Source organism: Neovison vison, chromosome 3 (assembly GCF_020171115.1).
Source record: "Neovison vison isolate M4711 chromosome 3, ASM_NN_V1, whole genome shotgun sequence".
Taxonomy (NCBI): Eukaryota; Metazoa; Chordata; class Mammalia; order Carnivora; family Mustelidae; genus Neogale; species Neogale vison.
The window spans coordinates 60,054,117-60,079,527 of NC_058093.1; the positions used below are offsets into that span (position 1 = coordinate 60,054,117).

General features: G+C 35.9%; 1 protein-coding gene across 4 annotated transcripts in view; it reads right to left on the minus strand.

The window, feature by feature from the left end:
• KCNH7 (potassium voltage-gated channel subfamily H member 7) overlaps positions 1–13,706 on the minus strand; it is a 486,469-nt gene extending 472,763 nt beyond the window's left edge. For all 4 annotated transcript variants that reach the window (XM_044242214.1, XM_044242213.1, XM_044242215.1 and 1 more), the window contains exons 1-2: positions 13,547–13,706; positions 11,654–11,884 (exon numbers count right to left, since the gene is read on the minus strand). In XM_044242214.1, the coding sequence (XP_044098149.1) occupies positions 11,654–11,884; positions 13,547–13,622 (307 nt within the window). In that variant the 5' untranslated portion in view covers positions 13,623–13,706. The remainder of the gene's footprint in view (positions 1–11,653; positions 11,885–13,546) is intronic.
• Between the last annotated feature and the right edge of the window lie 11,705 nt (positions 13,707–25,411).

Below are 25,411 nucleotides of genomic sequence, written 5' to 3' on the forward strand. Positions count from 1 at the left end.
CTAAGTACATTTTGTTTCTGTTACATGGTATCTCAGCTGAATGTTTATTATTATGAGTTCACTACCTTTCATGCCTCTCACTTCAAATCTAAGCAAAACTGTAAAATATTTAAATATGTGTAGCTATATGTATATATACTCAGATGCAAACTACCAAATAAAAACTCTTTTCATTAATCGAGATTTTCATTGTTATTTACACAGATAATACAAAGTACAAAATACTGAAAATAACTTCAAATCCAATTTATTCCAAATAGAAAGGACAAAATGTCCACAGAATGCTGCTAAGTAGTCAATAATTAGAACTAGTTTCTGAATCTGAGGCTTGGGAAGCAGTCAGCAAGTTACAGAAATGAAAATGTGAATGTGAAGAGCTGTTCTTGGAAAAGTGATCCTGGTGTGGGATGAGGGGTCTAATCTGCCCAACCAGCTACTCAGAGAGAATTCCATCACTCCCTAGGTTTGGCCATACTGAGTATTATTTTCTTTAAAATAAGAAAATAAATTGCATCAAATATTTTCTACATGTGTTTTTCAATAAAGATTGCAGGTTAAATTCAGTGATGGAAAAAATGATGTGCTTTTTTGGGTCAACAAGAATTTAAGATTGCCCATCTTTACTACTCACAGTAAATGTGCAATTAGATGCATCATCTTTGAAGTAGAACTCAATAAAAGGTACCAAAAGTGCTGTTTTATCCAGCACTTATATTTCTAGGAATATACACTAAGAGAACAATAGCACAAGTGTGCAAGAGAGCCTCTTTGTATGTGTTTACAACTGTGAAAAGTTGATAATAAAGTATTGTTGGTAATACTTTACTTCCTTTAATGTAATACTTTGTGAATATTCAAATAATTTATGGACTGTCCACGTGTTAAGTGTTACACAATGATTAATTTCTGAGTGAGGAAAACAGGCTACAGTCTGGTATAGACACTGGTCTATATGCTGTCCTGGTCTTAGCAAAGAAAACAGAAAGTGTGTGTGTGTGTGTGTGTGTGTGTGTGTGGAAAATATGCTTGTTCTTTAGGTAGAAAAATTGTAGGTCCTTTTTCCTGTTTCTCAATATTTTCTAATTTTTTGACAGCAAAGTTAAATCACTGTGAGAGAGAGCAGAGATATGAAGTCCTGGCTGAGGTGGTGAAATCCCGTTTCAGGGACGTGACTGATGAAGTGTCTGCTGATACCAAACAGGCCTAACCATCTCAACTTGTGACTCTGGGTTTGGGGAAAAGAATGAAATGTGTTGGGAAACCAATGCAAGTATGGAGCTGATTTCAGTGCTTAGAGAAAGACTGCAGAAAAATACATCAGACTAATGGCAAGGATTTGTAAGTATTTTACTCTGCATATTCGACTAAGGACATCCAGGGGGAGCTGGGATTGCTTCAAATGGTCATATACTATTGTAGAACATACAGATGTATTCTTTATTTTATTGACCTAAAGATGCCCCCATCAGAATCAGCTCACTAGGTAGGCATTAAAGATCTATCTGGACTGTCCTGGCCATCTACCTCTCTCCTTCTAGGCTAACTAAAGAGGGGTGATTAGTTGTCATGTCTTTTTAGGAACAGCTACAGATTAAGTATTACAATAAGTTGCTTCATAATGTATAAACCACATGGCAGCAAATTATTAAGTTAGTTATAAACAATGTAGGTTTTACAATGTTTACAATTCTTGCATCTAGCAAGATGACTGGCACAGTATGTCGAACTAATTAGACTTCTTTAAATATGCTATCCTTGGATTCTTTAAAATTTATTTATTTATTGCTCTCTCTCCTTTTTTAAAAATCAGTGCCTTAACAAAAAAGCCCTTCAAAGAGTTCAACACTGAATGCAAGAGACAGACATAGAAACAAATTATTACAAGATAATTCATAAGTGTTTCTAACAGAACTAAGAAAAAAATGTTAGAAAATGTGGACAAGGTTGCCCAGGGCCTTTAGAGAGGACCAGGCATGGAAGAGAATAGTGGCCTTTGGGCAGAGCTCAGAAGCACAAAATAATAGGGTGTATAGCAGAAATCAAGATTGACATTTGGAAACATGATGAAGAAAATTAAAGGTGTTTTAAATAAACCACAGGCTCTCTACACCAGTAAATTTAGGATTTCCCTTTTACATACTAGTGGTGAATTTTGCCAAATCATGTAATTTTGCCAGGAAACAAAACTTCATTGTAGGAAGAAGAGGATAAGAACACAAAAGAGCTTCTGCCATTGAATCACACTAATATAAGTGTTTTCTTCCAAACTTCTTAGATAAGAACTAGATAAATAGTAGTTGAGGATCCCTTAACTAGAAATATCCCCCAAATCTAAGTTGATGATATAATTTACAGTCCCAAGTGAAGACACTTTTAAGAGGGAAAAAAAAGTGCCATTAATAATTATGCAAAGATTACAGGCATATACTAGCTATCCTCATTCCTCTGCAATTGAGCATCCCACCTGACAGAGATCCCTTTTGAGTGATACAGTCCTGTTTAAAGTATAAAACAACTAGGATAAATCTTCATTCAATTTTTGGTGTGAATTAAATCAATCAGATTCACACCTCAGATAATAAGAAACCATAATTAAGAACTACCATTAAGACATACAATATGGAGTAGGTTGAGGCTTAAGAAGTATACCATTTAGAGGCTAAGTTTATAACCACAGACAAATTTAGATTTTAAATTGATCTCTATTCTAGCTTGTGATCCTCAGTACTTAACTTCTCTGAATGTCAGTTTAACCTGTAAAATGGGATAATATCTATTCCCAAAGCTGTCATGAAAATCAGATAAAGCAATATATATAAAGAGTCAGTCACAAGATTGAAACTCGATTAACATTAGTCCTTTGGGAGAAGAGAAATAAGGTGGAGGGCTATTGTCTATGAACTACAGCCATGGGACTCAAAACCTGGAGAGCACATCTGTGTGTATAAAGGACCTAAATAAATATGTAGTTCAAGATTAACTGATTAACACTACTAAAGAACATGGATGGTGCATATAATCAGAAGATGTTTTAACTAACTTAGCTCAGAGAAGTGCATGGGAACATGATGAAAAATTGTTTATATAACATATGATGTTGCATAGCTCTAACATTGATTTTATTGAATTGATGCGATCTTAATGTACTCAAAAACCCAAGGATTATGATGTCAATATGTGATCTTTTCTAACAAAAATGGATTTTTTTTAATATAAGTATTCTATTTAGTTTGTCCTAGATTTTATTCTTTACTTGATCTTTGAGATATTGGTAATGAAACCACCACTAACTTTATACTTTCATTTTTGTCGTCACACCAGTTATCTTGGGTCATTAGCACAGGTTTCACTGATTAGAATTAACTATGGTGTTCTTCACATAAAGGTCAAAAGTCAGCATGAGAAGCAACAGCCATTCTGAGGTGTCTTGAACCCATGCTGTTACTACATGTTTCTCAAAACCAATATTTTGAACAACACAGAAAAATCAATGTCCTATCAAAACAAATAAACTAACAAAGAGGAGCACTCCCCATGATCCTCAGGAAAGAAGAGAAAGACAGAATAGAACAGGAAGAAAAAACCCCAATAAAATCAGCAATGGTGAGAGTCCACTTTCAATCACAATGTCCCCCGACTGGTCACCCAGAGGAAAAAGCAGGGAAGCCAGAGCAGCGTGGCTGGGGCAGCCTGGGCAGACCCCGCCCCACACAGTCTAGTTCAGATGAGTTTACAAACACAGCTGACAACCAAGGGCGAAATGCACTCTTTGTCCTCTCACACTCCTCTCCAGTCCTCACACACCAAGCACTAGCCAGGGATGTCTTACTCATTTCCAAAATAAAAAGTAGTGTGAGACATTCCACAAAACAGTGGGAACCATGAAAAAAGGTTTGTACACACACAGACCTACTTAAACAGAGGAAAGGGCACAGGGAGCATTCTCAGTCACCTTTTGGACTGCCCATGGAAAGACTACTTTGGGTTTTGGTTTTTGTCTTTAAGATTTAATCTTTTTGAGAGAGAGAGAGCACTCAAGAGAGAGTGAAAGAGAGAAAGCATGAGCAGAGAAGGGGATGCAGAAAGAGAAGCAGACTCCCCACCCAGCAGGAAGTCTGACACATGGCTTGATCCCAGGACCTGAGATCATGACCTGAGCTGAAGGCAGACACTTAACTGATTGAGCCACCCAGGTGCCCCTACTTTGGTTTTCTTAGTTAGACATTTCATATAAATTAAAGGACTAAGAGAAAGATATGGAATGTTCAGTCATAGCAAAAGGAGTCTAGTATTTGGATTTCTCTTAACCCACCTATGACAAGTGGCAATTTTACCTTAACTGTTCAGTAATGGAACAAATTTCCTCACTATGTTGATAAATGTCTTACTGCTGATAGTTTCTCAGTAGTTTAGCACTTTTGCTAAATGCAGATAGTTCAGGTAAGAGAGAGAAGACATTCATTGGATGAGCATAATTCATAATAATTCTTAATTATTATTAATAAACTAATTTTATTATTTTAGATTTAACACTGTCATTATTGAATGGCCCTAAGAGCAGGCTTCACCGTCAATTAGAATTTTCAAAAAACACTGAGAAATAAAATGTTATACTAGATATAAAATGTCAACTCTGGATAACTTACATAGTCAGTAGAAGAGTTTCAAATGCAGCAATAAACACAAGTCAGAAATGAACAGGAGAGAACTTTGGGTTTAGCTATTACAAGGAGCTTGTTGGAGATACTAGTAACAGTAGTTGAGATGTGGGGGTGAGCGAGTGAGACTCGGGTAACTGGTTAATTATTTTTGGTTAGTAGCTTCTCTCTAATGCTTTGTTAAATATGTTCTAGTTCTTTGCATAGTTCTAGGAAATGAAGATGATTTATTCCTTAGCTTATAAGCAAAGAAATAGAGTCATTGATAAAATTCAGGTGGAAACTGTTCTTAAGAACATTTTAGAAAGTAAGAAAAATCAAAATATTACATATTCCCTATAGCTCACTTTTGTGAAGATCTCCAGATCTCAATCTGTTTGTTTCTCCAGAGCTATGGTGCCATTTCTCATCTTCTCTTCATTCTGTGTCTGAATGCTACTTAAGCACATACTTCATACCAGGTACTCTTCCGTATATTCTGGACATAGAAAGTAATAAGACTCAATATTTTTTTTGAATGAGCTTTAAAAAACAGATAAAATTAACTACAATAATATGTAATGATATATAGCATATTTCATGTGCTACATCAGAGGTTAGGACCAAGTGTTGTGAAGACACAAAGGAATGTTCATATTCTGGAGCAGGCAGTGGGGGCATCAGGAAAGACTTCAGAGAGAAGTCTTTTGATATGTCTTTGGAAGGATGATAATAGTTTCTTTAGGGTGAGAAGCTGAGGGAAAGGCAATCCATTCAGTGAGGCTTTCCACTGTTTATTACAGATGAAAGAAAATTTCCAAAGGGTGAGCAAGCCTCAGTGACATAAGAAAGCAGGGCTTGTTTGAAAAACTCAGAGCAATCAAATATTATTGAAACATAAGACACGTAAAACAAATGGAGTTGACAAGATACTCAACTAATTGGTATTTACTGAGTACATATTATGGGCAAAAGACCAAGCTAGAAATAATGCTATGTATTTTATTGTATATAACACACCCAATCACTCTAACAAAGTGGCCGTTATTCTCCAAGGATGTATCAAGGAAGTAACTGAGATGCAAGGAAGGTAAACTTGGTCAGACCTATGAATTCAGCTGGTTCCTCTAAACATACCCTACTTAAAAACCCAAGCAAATTCAACTCTGAGGGGGATGAAGTATCCTTTTAAAGAGTCTACAACTTTATTCTGAGAGCCTTAATGAGTTAAGATAGGGTTTTTAAGTCAAGGTGTATCATAAGGGCGTTGAGCAGCAAATATGGTGAAGTTGCTAAGGGCTCAGATGTCACCACTTATAAGCTGTGCGATTCGGTGAATTAATCTCTCAGGGTCTCCATGCTTTTTCCCATAAAATGGGGATGATGAGAGTTTATGTTTTAGGAGACTGTTGTACTCATTTAATATATGAAATTCATTTACAGTGATGCTTGGCTTCAATAAGTCATCAGTGTATGTGATTCTTGTTTCAAAAATAGCTCTCTGGACTGAGGACTCTAAGAAACAAACTGGGGGTTTTAGAGGGGAAGGGGTTTGGTGGGATGGGTGAGCCTGGTGGTGTTTATTAAGGAGAGCATGTATTGGATGGAACTTGCATGGAGTGCTGGGTGTTATATGCAAACAATGAATCTTGGAACACTACGTCAAAAACTAATGATGTATGGTGACTAACGTAACAATTTAAAAAAAAAATAGCTCTCTGATGACATTGTAGAGAATGGATTGGGAAGGGAGGAAAACTTCAGTCCTCAATATTCTCAAAGAAGAATGAAAAGGGTTTTGACTAGGGCACTTGGCAGGGATGGAAAAGTAAAGGTCACATTGAGAGATACTTCAGATGTTAAGTAAAGAAAGGAATTGGTGAGCAGTGGGTTTAGGGAGGAGAGGGAGGAAAAAACAAAACAGAAAACGATCTGACCCTGAGGTTTCCAGTTTATATGGCCAGATGAATGTTGATATCTTAACATTTCATACTTCAACTGCTCCTTTCCTGTGAATTAATTATCCTAGGACTCTCCTAGCTGCTGACTGCCAGTAATTGATTTAGTGACTATTTATAGTGAAGAAATAAAAATAAAAACAATGCTGAAAGCCATTAGAAGCCAGAAAGCCAGTTCCTCCCACTAAAACTAGCCTATCCCTATTGCCCTAAACTGACCCTGTTCTCAAGTCCCTTGGGTGTGAAAATAACTGATCAGTTATCTCCGAAGCCTGCAGACGTTGTGGATTCTTTTTAGAACCAGAGCTGCAAGAGGTACGGTGCTGGTGGGTGGTAAAAAGGGGATTGATGAGCATAGCACAACTTCAGTTTGGGGACATTTTGTTTTCATTTGGGACAATAGTAAAAGTTTTCAAATTGCAAGGAAGAATGTTTCTGGAGAATTTTTAGTTTCTCAATAGACACACTGATCAAATTTAATCTCTATATAATATCCAGAGTCCATGAGATGTTACAAAGTTTAGGTATATGAAAGACAGTATTTTAAGATTACCATTACAGTACTCTGTTGGATGAAACAAGAGAATGTACAAACAAAAAGTTAAAATGAATACCAAAATAAATTCTAGGCAAGATACTCCTTAAAATTCTTCTTAATGCTTGAATTACATATACATAGAATATAATTCCATTCTCCTCTAAAAACTACCATCTGTATCTCTACTATACAATTATGAAATTATGAAAGTGGAATATTTCACATGTCATATAACTTATAGGACTATTAGAAGATTTATTTTTGAGCTGTTAAAGTTTTAAGTAAACCACATTGCTTTAATAAGCTAGTATTACGTATAAATGACAAAAGGAGGCAGGAAATACACAAAAACAAGTTTATTTTACAGTAGGGAGATAGAGGAAGAGTGGTAATTAACCCCAAATTCTGTTCTCTATTTATATAAAAGCTTCTCCATTTCGTAGTCTACTCTTTTCCCTTTAAAAAAATTTTATGAAAACATCTTGGGGTTTTGAAGATAAAAGTGAATACCAATCACTCCATAATACAAATGTCTGAAAGCAGAAATGAGTTTGTGTCCTCTTCTGCATCTCCTCCAATAGCATGTTCCTCTAATGCCTAAAACATTACCTTAAAGAGAGGGGGCGGCACTCGATATACACTTTCACCTTTACTTCCAACAACGCAACACTTTCTAAAAGGTCTTTCCAAAAAAACTCTCAGAGACAGTCGATTTAATGTTATCAAACCAAAACCTCTTTTGAATTTAGCTGGCTCAAACACTGCCTCTGGAGTTTTGTCCCAACATGACTGCTGCCCTGTCTGGATCTGGTCCCCGTGTGGATCAAGAAAGGACTTCCCTCGGCCCCTTCTCATCCTTTAGCTCTTTGAAAGCAAGGCAAAGATAGGGACATCTCTGATTTGTTAGCAATTTTGCCATGGTACCATGCCTGAGAGCATAATGGCAAAAATATAGGAATGCTCCAACCTCTAAAAATAAAGCATTTTTTATGTCCTGTTTTCCTACTGAGTTGAGACCTTTATTTCTTTTGGAGAAACTTACTTTGATTTTCCAAATGTTTAGAGTTGCTTGACAATTTAAGATAAAAATCATGTGTCTACAGAGGCCTGAAGTGGGAACGCACTTCAATTGCTAGCACCATGCCATGGCACACTCCAAACCTGACAAGCAATACACTGAAAGATGATGGACTTCTCTGTTTCCTTAGTATTAGCATCACCTCCAAACTATATAACTTATATTCACTGAATAACTGAAGTGTTTGTTATTCCTCAATCCAATCTAATGCTAAAAAAAAATTGTTTTTATTTTCTAAGTAAGCTCTATGCCCAATATGGGACTTGAACATACAACCCCAAGATGAAGAGCCACATGCTTTACTGACTGAGCCAGTGAAGCACCCCTAAAAAGTTGTGCTTAAAGTGAAAGTATTGTACTATTAAAATACATGCCCATCCTTGTATAAGCCTCCGTGTAATTATAGTTTTGTATAATTAGAGCTTTATGTCAAAAGATTTACAGCTTTATCACCTCAAGCAATACTTCACAGCTGCCAAGAATGATTTATGCAATAATGACTTAAACTGTAAAATAGAATCCTCAAAGGAAGGGCTGTCAAATATTCCTATTGCAAATAACTAGTTTTTTTTTTTTTTAAATGATATTCTGGTAAACAGCAAGTTCAATTGTACCTGATAAAATCACATCAAGTAGGATGGTAGGAAGTGTTGTTTCCTAAGAATGATCAGGCAGTTCACCATGCACTGCATCTAAGTGAACTCATTACGTAGATCATGGGTTTAAACTGCTTATAAAGCCTCCGACCGATCTGAAAGACAAGCTTTCAGAAATAATACCATGCACAACTTTTTGCTACACCAGAATGAGTGAAAGGAAAAGTAGAAACAATATCTCAACTATTAGTTAATTTGCTCATTGTGCTTATTACATTCCTATCTGTATTCCTATACAGTGCTAAATAAAGAATAAGTAAAGGAAGCATTTACTGTACATACTTAAGAAACCAAGAAACCTCCCAAAAGTAAAGGACCTCAATAATAGTCAAGGAAACTTTGAAAAACAAACAATAAAAAATGTTGGTGATTTTATCCCTTCCTGCTTTTATAAATATAGACTGGTTGGCAGGTCTCTAAGAGGCAAGACTTTCAAAGCATTTGAACTTCACAAGCTCTGACTGAATTTGCAGTTGCCATGTGAATAAAACCAATGCACTTTGAAGATTCTATTCAAGGTATGTGAACTAGGCTCAAAAACACAGGTTGATTACATTCAGAGCAAACAAGTCCTACTGTGTCTTTGTAATCTGAAAAGGTCATAAAATTAATCTTTCTCTTCGGAAAAAGAAAAAAAGAAAAAGCTTGGCCCATCATCTCATGTATCCCATATTGAAAGTGAAATAAGCAGCACTTGTTATTAGCTCTAAAGATTACCAAGTCCTTGTAGACTGAGTCAAATCTGAAAATGAAGCCAACAGAATCAAAATCATCACCGAAGGTTGATATTTATATACCTAAGCAAACTTTCAAGTAAATCCTCATCTAAAACAAGAAGGTTTTAATTTATATAACCAAGTGCCTCCCTCGGGTAGAAAGATTTGCCTTAGTCAGTGTACAAGCATCTTTACTATAGAAACTTTTACATTCATGTTTTTGATTCCAGATTTACCTGCCTTTCTTAGGGGTTTTGAGATAACTTTACACACTCCCATTGCAAAAGTTACACAAGGTTTTAAAATAGCACCATTCCACTTGAAGTATAATAAACAACTTTCATTTCAGAATATTGCCTGAAAAATATAGTAAGTATCTAAGTGATCCTAACAGTCCAAATTCATTTTATACCTAAATTATATAAGTTGAAAAAATTCTGAAATGTCCTAAAAAAACATAAAGATCAAATGCTGACCAACATGCCCTGTATAGCCAGAATGCACACGATGTCAGCATCGTGATAAATATTCAGGTGGAGAAAAAATGTCAGACATTCAAATTATTCCAAAAGCCCAAATTGTTGGCATCAGAGACACACACAAAAAAAGATGAGTTGCATTTGGGTAGTCCAAGAAATGCTTTCAAGACAACAGAGCAATTAGGCTATTTCTAGGAAGCCAACACAACACCACTGATGGAAAAGTGGTGGTGGTGGGGAGGGGGTGAGAAGAACTTGAAAAACAGTCTCTATGTTGGCTGATAATCATACAATTGTTTTCATTCCAGATTAACTCAAAGTTATGCAAACCTGTTTTTCTAATCATAGTTTGTCACATAGACTCATTCAAGTTAATGTTAAGGAAAATTTAGTAATTAAGAATGACAATTTTCTACCATAAAATATTAAATTGTAAGAAATAAGAGGAAGAGTTAAACCTTTTCTGTGCTAGAATTTCTGCTGTGTATTTTATCAAATAATTAATCAGTATCTCATATAAGCTATAACACATCACTCATTTTCTCATTTGCAAGACTTAAGGATTTCTTAAAACATCTGACTACATATCCCTCTGCCTCACTGATTTTTATCAATGGCAAAAAAAAAAAAAGATAATGCAACATCAATAAAACTAACTACAACATGCATTTTTAGCTGATTTATCTTTAAGCACTAAATTGTCAAATATCAGTAAATGTGCACATTTGAGAATGTGTATCTTTTAAATGGGTACATGTGAATATTCATACATGTGAGTTCATATACTATATATGGTATGTTTAGTGAATGCATGTGTATTAAATGAGTATTTTTTTTTTGAGAATGGTTATAGGTCAAACATATTATGTGCCCATAACAAGCCTGAAAGAAGGAGGAGTACCCTTGGATTTGAGGTGTGACCTAAGTTTGAGGTACCAATTTTGTTGCAGCTAAAAAAATGAGTACAAATAACTCCACAGTATCATAATTCCTTTTTTCCATTTCTTATTTTAGGACAATTCTTGAATACATGAACAGCTTTTATTATTACATAGCTTTACTAGACCAATTTTGGAAGTTCTTATATATCACCCTTAATATTGTATAAAAAGGAGCAAAAGAAACAAGAGGTGTTGCCTATCAAATAAATCTGAAAGCCAAGAAACATTTACGACTGCAATAATTTTAGTTTGGATATACAGTTTTCAACAAGATTTTGCTCGGTGAAATATTTTCAAGCTCAAGCAAATAAAACTCTGTATTTCTCTCTTACCAAATACATTACAATACAATCAGTAAATTATTGGCCTTTATGTTATTCCCTAGAAAGGGGAGAAAGTGAGACTGAATTGTGGCACTTTGTTCTCACTTATAGTAAGTTACTACTTTTGAAGAGTACAGAGTTCCCTCATTCAAAGAAGAAATTGTTCCTATTAGTCCACTAATGACTGTATCCATATTTTTTGAATCGTAAAAAATATCTACAACTGAATATTTGGAGCTTCTCTGCAAATGAACTTTCACTAATCGGTTGTCAAAATTTCATTTCAATGGAATCAAATAAAAAGAATTCTAAATAGATGAACTTTACCATTTTTGTGATAGTAGGTGACCTCCACTTTCCTCTCCTCTGACCCCAGCAATGCCTGGGCAATTTGGGCAATATCATGTCTCTTGGTCTCAGGCCCATGGAGAAAGTCGCAGGTGCACGGCTTTTGCATGACATCTGGCCTGGAGAAACCAGTCATCTCGCAGAACCCATCATTGCAGTAGATGATGGCACAATTTTGCACTCTGGCATTTGCAATGATAAATTTTTTATCTGTAATAAGAAGACAGTAAGGCATCTTTTAGAGAGCTTCCACAAGATTTTCATAAACACTGGAGGAAATTGTTGCATAATAGGAGATCTGAAATGCAGGTGCTTCCCAAATTGCTAACTGCCCAGGGTTTTAAAAGGAAGAAAACAAAAACCCTAAACATAAAATTAATGGTCCTAAGTAGTTTTAACAAGAAGTATTAAGGAACTACTCTTCAAATTTTGAGAATGTAATTTCCCAAATAGTCTACTTCTTAAGCCTTGTGACTCCCAAGGGTACTAAGGCACACTCAAACAAGCAGCTGTCCCATTGATATTTCCAGAATGCCATTTAATTGTAAGATAAATATTTTCAAAGGCAAACAATGAAACATCCTGTAGCTGACAAATTTCTTACCTCAACCTTGACCCTTGAAAGTACAACTTTCTCAAAGTAGCTATTATTTTTGGATTTAACTTTTCTCTATCCCTCTAAGGCATACTACACATTAGTCATGTTAAAAAACAAAACATGAAACTGTTAGCAATCAAACTATCTCATGTTAATTAATAGTTAAGTAATTTGAAGATTCACCTTTCACAATATATATTTCCCAGAAGATAAAAATATTTACACATACACAGGTAAATATTATGTCAACACCTTTTCACTTTTACTTTGTGAGAACCTTGAATTCCTTTGTGGTAGAGGGTATTTTAATACAAAGGACTTATTAAATTTTGACCACAAATTATATTTATTATTTCCAGATAGAATATGAACAGGATACATTAGTTTATTTGATACACAAGGTACTATATCCTCATGTCACTAAATACAGCGTCAGAACAACTGCAAAATGCACAACATAACTGTGTGTTAATGTAGATTTAAGGAAATGTTAAATATAAATTAACAAGGATTTAGAGTTAATATATTTATATAACAATAATTCATTCCTTATAGTTAGTCCACATCAGAATGTTAAATTTCTTAGTTGTGGGGATTTACTTACTACATTTCAATTTTCAAATTCCTTGAGGGAAATTTAGGGAAATGATAAAGAGGCAGAAATATTGCTTTGAATACTGAACCGTTTGCATTGGGAACCAGTCCGGATCAGATATTGCTTTTTCCAGATAATCCTTCTTGGGATATATTTGCATTGATTCAATGCAAAGTTTAGCTTCTATAAACTAACAGCAAGCAAGCATCCCTGTCATAACACAGCTTTGCGATTTAACCAAGGTAAAATATAGTTTGCATAGCCGCTTACATCGCTGTTACCATTTACATTCTCTTGTTCCAGTGGTATGCTCTGCCCTACTCCTGACTTTCAAAAAGTGTACAATTAAACATCCTCAAAATATAAACCCATGTTATACTAGTACGTTCCCTTTAAGATAGTAGAAGAGTAGGACATTAAGTAGCAAAGCAGATAATGGAGCAGTGGGAGAGGAGGATCAGATTGCCTCCTATAATGGAGACCATAATCTAAAATGTAAATCAGAATTAATATCTGGGGGAGAACACTCCTGCTGCCATTCGAACCTCCTGTCTCGGTTTCACAGCCTGTTAACTTGAAGGAGCCGGGAGTTGCCGGCTCCTCAGCCTGTACGCTGCGAATGCCAAGTGCACTGTCAAAGCAGAAAGCGAGGGAGAGAGAAGAGAACAAATGAACTTACTTTGCCCTTCAAATTTCCGTATGATGGTCCCCAAAAATGTGTTTTGTGGTGCCACATGCCCCCTGCGAACAGGCATGTTGACCCCGGTCTTCCGAGGAGCTCTCCCCCCGAGCTCTGGAGTTCTCCCGGGATCTCTCCTCGGCTAGAGCCCAGGCCAGCGCGCGAGCCGCTCTTTGTGGCAGAGCATCCTCTTTTGAAACCAGAAATCTCTTCCCATTAGCACCACTTCTAGACACCCGCTTTCCCCAGCGGAGTCCAATCCATCCCCTTCACCTTCCGGAGGGGGCCTCGCACCGGACTGCCGCGGGTGAGAGGGTTTGGGGGTGGGGAGAGGGAAGGAGGCGGGGTGAGGGGGATGGAGGGGGAGGGAGAGAGGGAGCGGTGGGGGTGGGGTGGGATGGAAGGGGGGCGGGGAGTCACAAGGGCAATCGATCTGTTTCTCTTCTCCCAAACAGCGCCAATTTCCCAGTGCAAATGGGCTTAACCTGGCGGTTGCCCAGAGCTGTGAGGATGGCTGAGGGGGGGATGGAAGACTCGTGCGGCTTTTGCAGGAAGGCGAGAAAGAAAAGGAGGCTGGAGTGGGGGGGGGTGCTGGGGGGAGTTGACGTTTCTATCCCCGCCCTCTCCCCTACACACACACACACACACACACACGCACACTCTCACCCGCGCGCGCGCGCACACACACGCACACACACATATACACACACATACACCCTTTATCCCGAGAGCTTGGGCGCCGCCACAGCTCGGATTACTCAAGCGTGCTTTAGCGGAAGCCAGCCAAGAAATCTCCAAAACTCAGTAACAAACAGCTACTCTGGGAAGGTGATCTCCACGGCCACCAGCCACAGGGCTCCATCCCTGAGCTCCTCACGCCGCAGTAGCTAAAACACCCTTAGCTGCAAAGAAAAGACAGGTGGGAAAACAGTCCTTCAGTGAGGACTATTTCTAGGCTCTGGTGGCGTTCGGGAGTTTGAAGATTGAGGATGAGCCACTTAAGGGTGCCCGAGTGTGCAGCTCGGATTCCCGGGCTCCTCGGAGGTGGGCGCCGAAGCCTTAGCTGAAGTGGCACTCCTGTCCCTGCCCGGAGCTGAGCCGAGTCTCCCAAAGACTAAAGACTGCTGGCGCCGCCGCTGGGCATGCCCGGTCTCATTGCTTGAACCCCTGAGGAGTTGCAACGTTGGGGGTTGATTGGGTCTGTAGGTGCTGGAGGCTGCGAGAAAGAGGGGAAGGCCAAAGACTGCGAGCAACTGGTACGAAACAAGGGAAGTGCTTGAAATGGGCGAGGCTGGTTGCAAGGGGGGGAAGGAACAAAAGGTGGGTGGGGCTAAGAGTCACCAGCCTTGGTGTGACCTCCAGTGCCACTTTCCTCCTAAACACACTAGGAACACCATTCTATTTACTCTCTTCCACTATTTCTAACAAATTATCCCGTTTAGGATGGGAAAGTGTTCAAGGAGCAGAGTGGAGTCCTCTTCGTTCTTTTTTCTCAGAGCCTGCCAAGGTGGGAATCCCATGTATACATACACTTCTGTCCAAATAGTCATCCTGGAGCTTAGGAAATCAAGTGTGACAAGTCATACCAGAAGAGGGTGTTTTCTAAGTTGTTTTTTCTAGCTTTTCTTGCTTTGTCTCCTTTAATCTAATAGTCTCTTTCCACATCCCTTTCTCTAAATGGAATTTGCTACTGCTACAACCTATGGAGCTACTAGAACACAGACAAACCTCTTGTTTCCAGCTGTTGATAAAAGTCCTAAGTCCTCTGTAAAAACCTGATAGTGTTGGGGGTTCTTGCAACTTATTAGCCTGTTTGCCTGTGCCTTGAATTAGTCGGGTTCATATTTTCTCAGTTACAACCTCAAATGTGAAGTTAAAAAAAAAAATAAGGATGAAACTAAAAGGACGGAGAGAGAGGTTTAGATTATGAAGGTGAATCATGTGGATTGCAATAAATAATGAGGTAATAAACATAATGACTTTAACTTCAGGAAGTTGCAGAAAGCACAGCCAAGAAAAAATTACCACTGAACAAACTAACAAAAAAACAAAACAAAAACAAAACAAAAAACAAAATAACTCCCAAGAACATGAGAGACTCTTACCCTTTCATGTCAGGGTAATAAAAATGAATTAGAAACGTGAGACATTGCCTGGGAATGTTGAATTTTCAGGTTAATTAGCTTAACTTAAAAAAAGAAGCAATCTATGACAACCCCGTAGGCTCTTATGGTAGCCTGGGCTTTCTTGAATCTGCACAGTTCCTTCTCTCGGAACATAAAAAGGCACGTTCCTCCAATGTACAGTTTTATTTTCCTCCCTTGCGGTGTAAGTAGATCACTTGATCATTCTGTTTTCTAGCTGCAGCTGGGTTTGTGAAACCCTGGAGTTTTTCTCCCAGGTGTTAAATGTGTGGAGCTATCCGTGGTGCTGACTCTGATTCTGCCTTTAGAAACTCTACCAACGTCCAGCCACAGACAACACAACAGTAAACTCAGGCGAGTGGCCCTGATATATTCACATACACTACTTGTTTTTACTGGATACCCACAGAAACCGTGCTATTTGCACCTCATATCTAAAAAAAAACTTCTTTTTCTACTAAGCTTGTTAGCTTAATCCAAGCTCAAATGCATTCTTTCTAAAACTCATCTAGTACTCCAGAGAAAACAGCGTGCCTGGGTGGCTCAGTGAGTTGAGTGCTCAACTCTTTTTATTTATTTATTTTTTTAGATTTTATTTATTTATTTGACAGAGAGAGAGAAAGAGAACACAAGCAGAGGAAGTGGGAGAGAGAGAAGCAGGTTTCCTGGCTCGATCCCAGGACCCTGGGATCATGACCTGAGCTGAAGGCAGATGCTTAATGACTAAGCCACCCAGGTGTCCCGAGTGTCCAACTCTTGATCTCAGCTCAGGTGATCTCACGATTGTCAGTTTAAGCTCTGTATTAGAGCTACTTAAAAAAAAAAAAAAAAGGAAGAACTCCAGAGAAAACTGAAAAAACTTCATATTCTGCAGATTTTCATTAAGGTCTCAAGTACACTATAAAGTCATAATCAAATAACAGTAGGTTATGGCAAGGTCATATGGAAAATTATTTCTTTTTCAAATCACAAGTAAATTCAGTGAGTGAATATTGCTTTAAAGGGAAATAGGCATTTCCAAATGCAGTTTGAAACAGATTTATCTGCCATATGACAAGACGTATTGACATGCAAAAGGTAACAGTGCAAACTGTTTCTAGTATGAGTTTGATACTTTCACAGTTTATTGAATCTCAAAACTCCTGAATTCCTTCTTAAAGGTGGAAAAGTGGCTGCTTCAAGAGAAAAAAGGGGCTTTTCACTCCCTGATACATATTTCTTTCTCTACAACCTTCAGAGTGGTTTCTGTTTGTTTGTTCTGAGTAATTAAACACATAATAGTTAAGTTCCATTGTCTGTGTTCATTTTAGCAATCTCTGTGGGCTTCACATTTCCCTCCGACCTCATTTAGTTATAAGATTAGTTCTATTAAGAATTCAGTGTAAGATCATAGGACATTCTATAACCTATGTATTGTAATTGATTGATCTGTACAGAAGATTAAAGGCATCCTGTTTCTAAATTACCCCAGTAATCGTGTTCATGCATTATACATTGGTACAGTGGAGACAAGTACATCAATCTATATTCAGCCAATAATAGAATCAAACCAGAGGATCGTAATCATTGCTGCTTGCTGGCTGGAAAATTACCCCTCCCCTCATCACCACCATCTATAAAAGCACACTTAGATATTGTGTTGAAACCAGATTTCATAAGTTTTTAGTATTTGGGGATTTTTTTGGACATCCAAATATTGAACAAAGCACGTGAATTCAACATTAAAATCCTACCAAATATACTGTTTAACCCTCAACACATCTACTTATGGGCAAAGATACAGAATAGATTATGATATATTCTTAAAGCTATTTAATTGTTCCTGTTACTGTAAGATTAAGTAGTTTAGTATTTATAGTATGTTAGAAACTTTTTAACAATGTTTACCATATAGAAAGTAACTCCATAAATTTCATACACACAAAATTCTGTATACAGGTGGAATTAATGAAGCCCTGCTTAAGAACTATGCATTTGCAATATTTAAGTATCATACATTAATGCTTGAATCTTTAAGGAAATAGTAGCACCTCTTATGGGCTATATAAGAGGCATTCTTATATTGACAAAGAATAAAAATTTTTGAAATCAAATAAACAATGTAATTTGTTTCATATTTTTTGAATAATGTAGAATACAAATCAATGAAATTAATTAAGTCTTAATTTGGCAAAATTAGTTTAATAATCTCATGGGCATAATGTAGCATTATAGAGGTTATTTTAATGTGGCCTTCTATGAGGGTCCTGGGTATTCTAGTAACTGGGTCACATTTAACCTAAGAAACTTCTGGCTTTACAGTTATAAGTTAGGCAAATTCTGGCTTATATTATGATACATAGTTCTAAAATATCATAAGAGGCAGAAATTTTGAGGTCATCCATTAAAACAATATTTTTGTGCAGCAAGGAGTAGTGTAAAGGGAAGAAAAAACTGGGTTGTAACTTGAAATTGCCATTATAGTAGAAACCAATGAAAACAGTTAAGCTCTCTTATTTATACCTCGTTTCTAAAATCAGTATAACAGGGGCACCAGGGACTCAGTGAGTTAAAGCCTCTGACTTCAGCTCAGGTCATGTCCCGGGCTCTCTGCTCAATGATGAGCCTGCTCCCCCCCCCCACCTTTCTGCCTACTTGTAATCTCTGTCAGATAAATAAATAAAATCTTTAAAAAATAAAATAAAATCTGTATAACAATCCCTTTCATTTTCTTCTGTACAGAATAAGTAGGAAGATGGGTATAAAGTGCTTAGTGCAAACTCCAGCAAGTAGTGAACATTTAAATAAGAGCTTTCTTATAATCTAAGCACTATATTTTGTAAATTAGTAAATTAGTAATAGTAATATTAACATACAGGACTTAGCTACTTTAGATTAAGGTAGTGCTAGTGGTGCATGAAAATTAAGGTAGAGTATAGAGTAGGTAAATCATACTTGTATTCATTAGTCTGAGTGATCTGGGCTAATTCTAGTGACTATTTCTAATATATTAATATAAGCATACATAGTTAGAAAACTGAACATTCTTTCATAAAACTTAGATCCTTTCCTGATAACATAATTTGTATGTTAATTTTAATCCAAATGGTTATTACTTTACCTGAGATACTTTTGTAATAACATACTTAACGTTATAGTTTTTATGTAAATGGTTAATATTTGCCTCACCTCATTAACTATGTGTAAAACTTACTGTAAAACTTAGGTTTTCTTTGTGAGGAATAAGGTGTTTTTTTTCTAGTTGTTTTTGTTTTGTTTTGTTTTGTTTTCTTAGAGAGAGAGGAGGGGGAAGGAGCAAAGGGAGTGGGAGAGAGACTCTCATACAGGCTCTACACCAGTGCAGAGCCCCACATGGGTTCAATCTCACAGTGAGATGCTTAACTGATGGAGCCACCTAGTAGCCCCAAGAATAAGGTATCAATAAACACTTCCTTAAAACAAGCCACTATTCTTGCAGAAGATAATCTGTTCATATGTGGATTGTTAATATATTTGTCAGTAATTGATATATGAAAATAATGACCTAATAGCTCTTATAGTTTATGAAATCCAAGTTTGTTGAAAACTTATATAGACATTTGGGATGCCTGGGTGGCTCAGTTGGTTAAGCAACTGCCTTTGGCTCAGGCCATGATCTCAGTGTCCTGGGATCGAGCCCCACATCAGCTGGGATGGAACCCCACATCACTCCCTGCTCAGCGGGGAGTCTGCTTCTCCTCTGCCTCCGGCCCTCTCCCTGCTCATGCTCTCTCTCAGTATCACTCTCTCTCAAATAAATAAATAAAATATTAAAAAAATCAAAATAGACATTCTGGATGAATATTTGATTAAGTGTACTTGTAAGGTTGTTTTAGAAGATGATTTCTTTTCTCAATTTATAAGTAATTTACTGTATGGGACCAAAAATGAGTCAGTTTTTACAAATTACAGTTTTTTAAAAGACTAAGGTAGTGTATGAAATTTATTTTATATTCATAAACCTTAAAATGGTTTCTTAGTTAACCAACACCCTTTTTTCATTATCCAGATTATCTGTTGTATTCATTAAATCTAACGTGGCTGGTCTTTAAACATTGTAGAAATACAGTTTTTCCTAGAATTATACTAAATTGCATTGCTTCTTTTCTGGTAGAAATACTCTTCAGTTATTTTTTAAATTTTCCTTCTATCTTTAGACAGATTTATTGCACTATAAAAGTTGTATAAATTTTAAGCAAATGTGTACACCAGGAACCAGCTTTATCCTAAACAAATAATCTGAAATTATCATTTGGGCTTCCAGATCTGTTCATAATGGATGGAGTAATGGGATCAGAATTTAACTTCTTACTTTTAGCACCATATAATTGGACAAAATATTGAAAGCAACAGTGTTTAGACATTCAACAATAAGAAACACAGGAGACCGTTTCCTGAAAGAAGGGCAAAAACAAGCTGAACCCTATGGTTGCCTCAGCTTACCAGCTAAATAGAATTTCCAGACCAGAGTACATTGAGTGAGAAACCAAACAGAGCTCAATGTACTGAATTGAGGAGGAAAAAGTCTGAAGTACAGGGAAATCAAAGCAGCTTGAATTTACAAAGCAGGATCATGGAGAGAAGGAAGTTGTGCAGAAAGAGAGGTCCGCCCAGCTATTTTCATAGATGTCAACTCAAATCTCATCTAATGTGCACAAGTGTGTGAGGGAACTACCCAAGAATAGAGGAAAAAACTAAGGAAAGCATTTGACATAACAATTACCAAAGTTTACAAAGGACTAGAAATAGTTGTTTATGCCACCACTTAAAGCAAAAAACCTACTAATGCTTGGAACACTGGTGAGACTCTCCAGAAAGTTACTGCATTAAGAGGTGAAATGAAATCTTAAGCAGAGACTGATCTAACAAGCTCAGAAGCAAGTCTCAAAATGATTAGAGTGATAAGTTAATGATGTCTCAGAACAAAGACCAGTATATTTAAAGGAATGCAATAAAATCTGGCATAGAAGACACAAAATTAATAATGTGCAGCACCTAACCAAACACTATCAGGCATGCAAAAAATAAATAAAGGAGAAAAATCAATCAATGTAAACAACCAGAAATATTATGGATAACTGAATTAGCAGATGAGGACGTAACACAGTTATTATAAATAAACTACCTATGTCCAAAATCTAGAAAAAAATAATTTTATTATGAAAGAAATGTAAGATATAAAAACAGATCCAAATCAAACTCTAGAAATGCATGCAAAACACCTAAAATTTTTAAAAAGTGCCGTGGGTGACATTAAGAGTAATTCAACACTAACAACAACAATAACAACAACAAAACTGAAATTGAGGACACAATAATACAAATTCTCCAAAATGATACATGGTTGTCAGATGCAACTAAAGCAGAATTGCAAGGGAAATTCATGAAATTAACTGCATGTTTTTTAAAAGAAATGTATCAAATCAATTATCTAAGCTCCCCAGTTAAAAAATGAGAAACAACAACAACAAAAAAACCCACACCAAAACAAAACAAACAAATAAAAGAAACTGTACAAATTGTGCACGAGGAGAAAAATAATAAAGAACAGAAGTAATAAAATAGAAAGCAGAAAACTGTAGATCAAATCAATGAAAACAATAATTGGTTCATTGAAAGGACCAATAAAATTGATAAACTTCTAACCAGATGGATCAGGAAAAAAAAAAAGAGAAAGAAAGGAAGGAAACATAAACTACCAGTTTCAGGAATAAAAAAGGAATTAATGTTTCAAATCCTACTATTATAAAAAATAATTTTTTAGATTATGACAAATTTTACACTTACACATTTGTCAAATTATATGAAATACATACAAACTTGAATGATATAAATTAAGAAAACCCACTCAAAAAGAAATTAATAACCTGAACAGTTCAATAATTATTTTAAAAAATTAAATTTGTAGTTAACACTTTATTAAAAAGAAAATTCCAGCTTCACTGGCTTCATTGGTGAAATCTATGAAACATTTATGGGAAGAATAATACCATTCTAAAACAATTTTTACAGAAAGGAGAAGAGGGAAAATTTCCAGATCATGAGAAAAATGGCATACTGCAACCATATAAAGAAATTATAAGAGACTTCAGACACAAACCCTTGTAGAACACAGGTGTGAACCTCCCTCACCTAAATTTTAGAAAACTGAGTGCAGTTTCTCTCAAGAACTTAAAGTTGGTTTGATATTTAAAAATCAGTGTAATTCACCATATTGACATAAAAAGAAAAAAGTGATCTTGTTAATAGATGTAGAAAAAAAAAACACTGACAATAATAAATTTCAATTTATCATTTAAAAAAAAAAAAGAAAACCTAAGTTAGGAATACCAGAGAATGTCCTCAACATGATAAAAAAGCATCTCTAAAAAAGCCTCTTTCAAATATGATCCTTATGGTAACAAATTAAATTATTTCCCTCCTAAGTTCAGGAACAAGAAAAGGCGTTCACTCACAGTTTTTATTCAACATTCCACTAAAGACGATGGTCACAGGGAAAAGGTAGAAAAAATAAATAAAAATTACACACACTGAAAAAGAAGACAAGAAGTGATATTTATTCACAGACTAAATAATTGTTCTGGCAGAAAATCCTAATTAACTCACAATAAGCCGTAGAAGTAATATTTGGGTTTATTAAGCTTGTAATATACATGTGGATGTGTAAAAATAAGTCACATATTTTATATATGACCAATGAATATTTGGAAATTAAAATTAAAATACAAGGCAACTTAAAATAGCCTAGAGATGATGGACTACGTAGAGGGATATATTTAAAAACATAAATAAATTGGGGCGCCTGGGTAGCTCAGTGGGTTAAAGCCTCTGCCTTCGGCTCGGGTCATGATCTCAGGGTTCTGGGATCAAGCCCCACATTGGGCTCTCTGCTCAGCAGGGAGCCTGCTTCCTCCTCTCTCTCTCTCTCTGCCTGCCTCTCTGCCTACTTGTGATCTCTGTCTGTCAAATAAATAAATAAAATCTTTAAAAAAAAATAAATCTTATACACCAAAAATTACTAAATGTTTTTGGAAAAATTTCAAGGAGGCATAAATAAATGGAAAAATACCAATGTTCATAGATCAAAATACTTAATGTTGTTTAAATGTCAATTTAACATTAATTTAACTTCAAATTGGTCTATAGATTCAGTACAATCATAATAAAAATTCCAACAGAGTTTTATAGAAATTAACAAGCCAATTCTAAAATGTATTATTAATCCCACCCTACCTAAAATAGTCAAAACAATTTGAAAAGTGAAGAACTAAGTGGGAGGATTTACATTACCTGATTTCAATGCTCACTACAATGCTACATTAATAAACGCAATGAGATGTTATGTAAAAAGATACATAAATCAATGAAAGGGGGAGTTCAGAAATAGACCCAAATATCTATGACAATTGGGTTTTCAACAAATGAGCCTAGATAATTTAATGAAGAAAGGGTAGTCTTTTCAATAATTGGTGCTAGAACAATTAAAATCCATATGGAAAAAAATCAACCCTTATATCACACGTTACACAAATTAAATCAAAATAGATTCTATATCTAAATATGAAAGCTAAATCTATAAAATTTCTAGAAGAAAACGGTAAAAAGACTTAATGATTTTGACTTAGGCAAAGATCTCTTAAATAGAACACACAGGAAAAAAACCCCATATTATAAAGAAAAAAAACGATAAACTGGAATTCAAAAAAAAATTAAAAACATTTGAGAAAATAAAAAGCAAGCCAAAGATTGAGGAAAACTGTAATTCATATATCCAATAAGGTACCTCTATCTGAAATGTATAAAGTTTTCTTGAAGTCAGTAATAAGAAGACAAAAATCAATAAAAATGTGTAGTATATTTGAGTAAACACCATGTTAAAGATGATATAATGATGTCAATATGAAAATATGTCCAAAAATTATTAAGCAAAACAAAGATCAAATCAAAATTAGCTTCTACTTCATTCCCAATGGCTGAAATTTAAAAAAGAAGTGTTTGACTATGCCAAGTTTTGTTTTGTTTAAAGATTTTAACTTATTTATTTGTCAGAGGGAGAGAGATGGAGAGAGCACAAGCAGTGGGAGCAGCAGGCAGAGGGAGATGCAGGCTCCCCATTAAGCAGGGAGCCTGGTGCAGGGCTTGATCTCAGGACCCTGAGATCATGACCTGATCCAGAGAAAGATGCTTAACCAACTGAACCAGCCAGGCATCCTGACAATGCCAAGTTTTGATGAAGGTGTTGGACAGGTGAAACTCTCTTACATTGCTGGTAGCAATAAAGCATGGTACAGCCACTATTGAAATTAGTTTCCCACAAAAGTTATAAAGTTTTTTTTATAACGACTTTCACATAAAATTAAGCTTATATTTTACCACATGCCCCAACAGAAGTCCAAACAGAGCCTTGCATATAAAAGTTCATAGCAGCTTTATTCATAACAGTCCCCAAAGTTCCAAAAACCAGTGCATGGATGAAAGAACTGTGGTTTATTCATACAACAGGAATAAAATGGAACAACTGATAATCAACAATATGCATGAATCTCTAAAACATTGAACTAAATCCAAGAAGTCAGTCATAAAATCATACTAACTATGTGATTCCATTTAAAGAAAATTACTCTTAAAAAGGTAAAACTATACAAATAGAAATAGATAAATGGCTGTCAGAGGGTAGAGAGTGAAGAAAAGGATTGCTTATAGAGGGCCCAGTGGGAAATTCAGGGGATGACAGAAGTGTTTTGTGTTAGTATTGCGGTGTTTGTATTTATCTAGTTGTAAAAATGAAAACAAAAATAGGAGATATTCAAGCCTCAAATCCTAAAATATTATCTTATAAATAAAATATCATATATCATACCTAGTAGAGTATGTAGTATATATACTTAATTATTTGCTGAATGATTAGTTTCAAGATCATTGTGTAACAAATTTAGTAAATAATTCAGTGTATATTTGATATATTGTTACTAATAATGAGTCACTCCTTCATCTCATGAAAAGAAAACAATAAATTCTCATAAAAGGAAATAATGATGTGCAACAGTTACAGACCATTAGTGAACCATTAAAGCAACATATATCCTCTTTAATAAAGGGAAAAAAAAACCACGGATCTTATTATCACCATTTAATAAGTATTCGGTCAAAGAGACACGCTGATCAATGGAATAGAATACAGAGCCCAAAAATAGACTCACACTTATGGTCAATTAATCTATGACAAAGAAGGTAAGAATATACATTGGGAAAAGACAGTCTATTCAACAAATGGTGCTGGGAAAACTGGACAGCTACATACAAATGAATGAAACTGGACCACTTTCTTACAACACATACAAAAATAAACTCAAAGTGGATTAAAGACCTAAACGTGAGACCTGCAATCATAAAACATCCTAGAAGAAAACACAGGCAGTAATTTCTTTGAGATTGACCATGGAAATATTTTTCTAGATATGACTCCTTAGGCAAGGGAAACAAAAACAAAATTAAACAATTGAGGCTATACCAAAATAAAAAGCTTTTGCACAGTGAAGGAAATCATCAACAAAACAACAAGGTAACCTACTGAATAGAAGAAGACATTTACAAGTGATGTATCTGACAAGGGGTTAATATCTGTGTCTCTCCTCAGCAGAGAGCCTGCTTCCCCCCAGCCCCTCGCCTATCTGCCTACTTGTGATCTCTATCTGTCAAATAA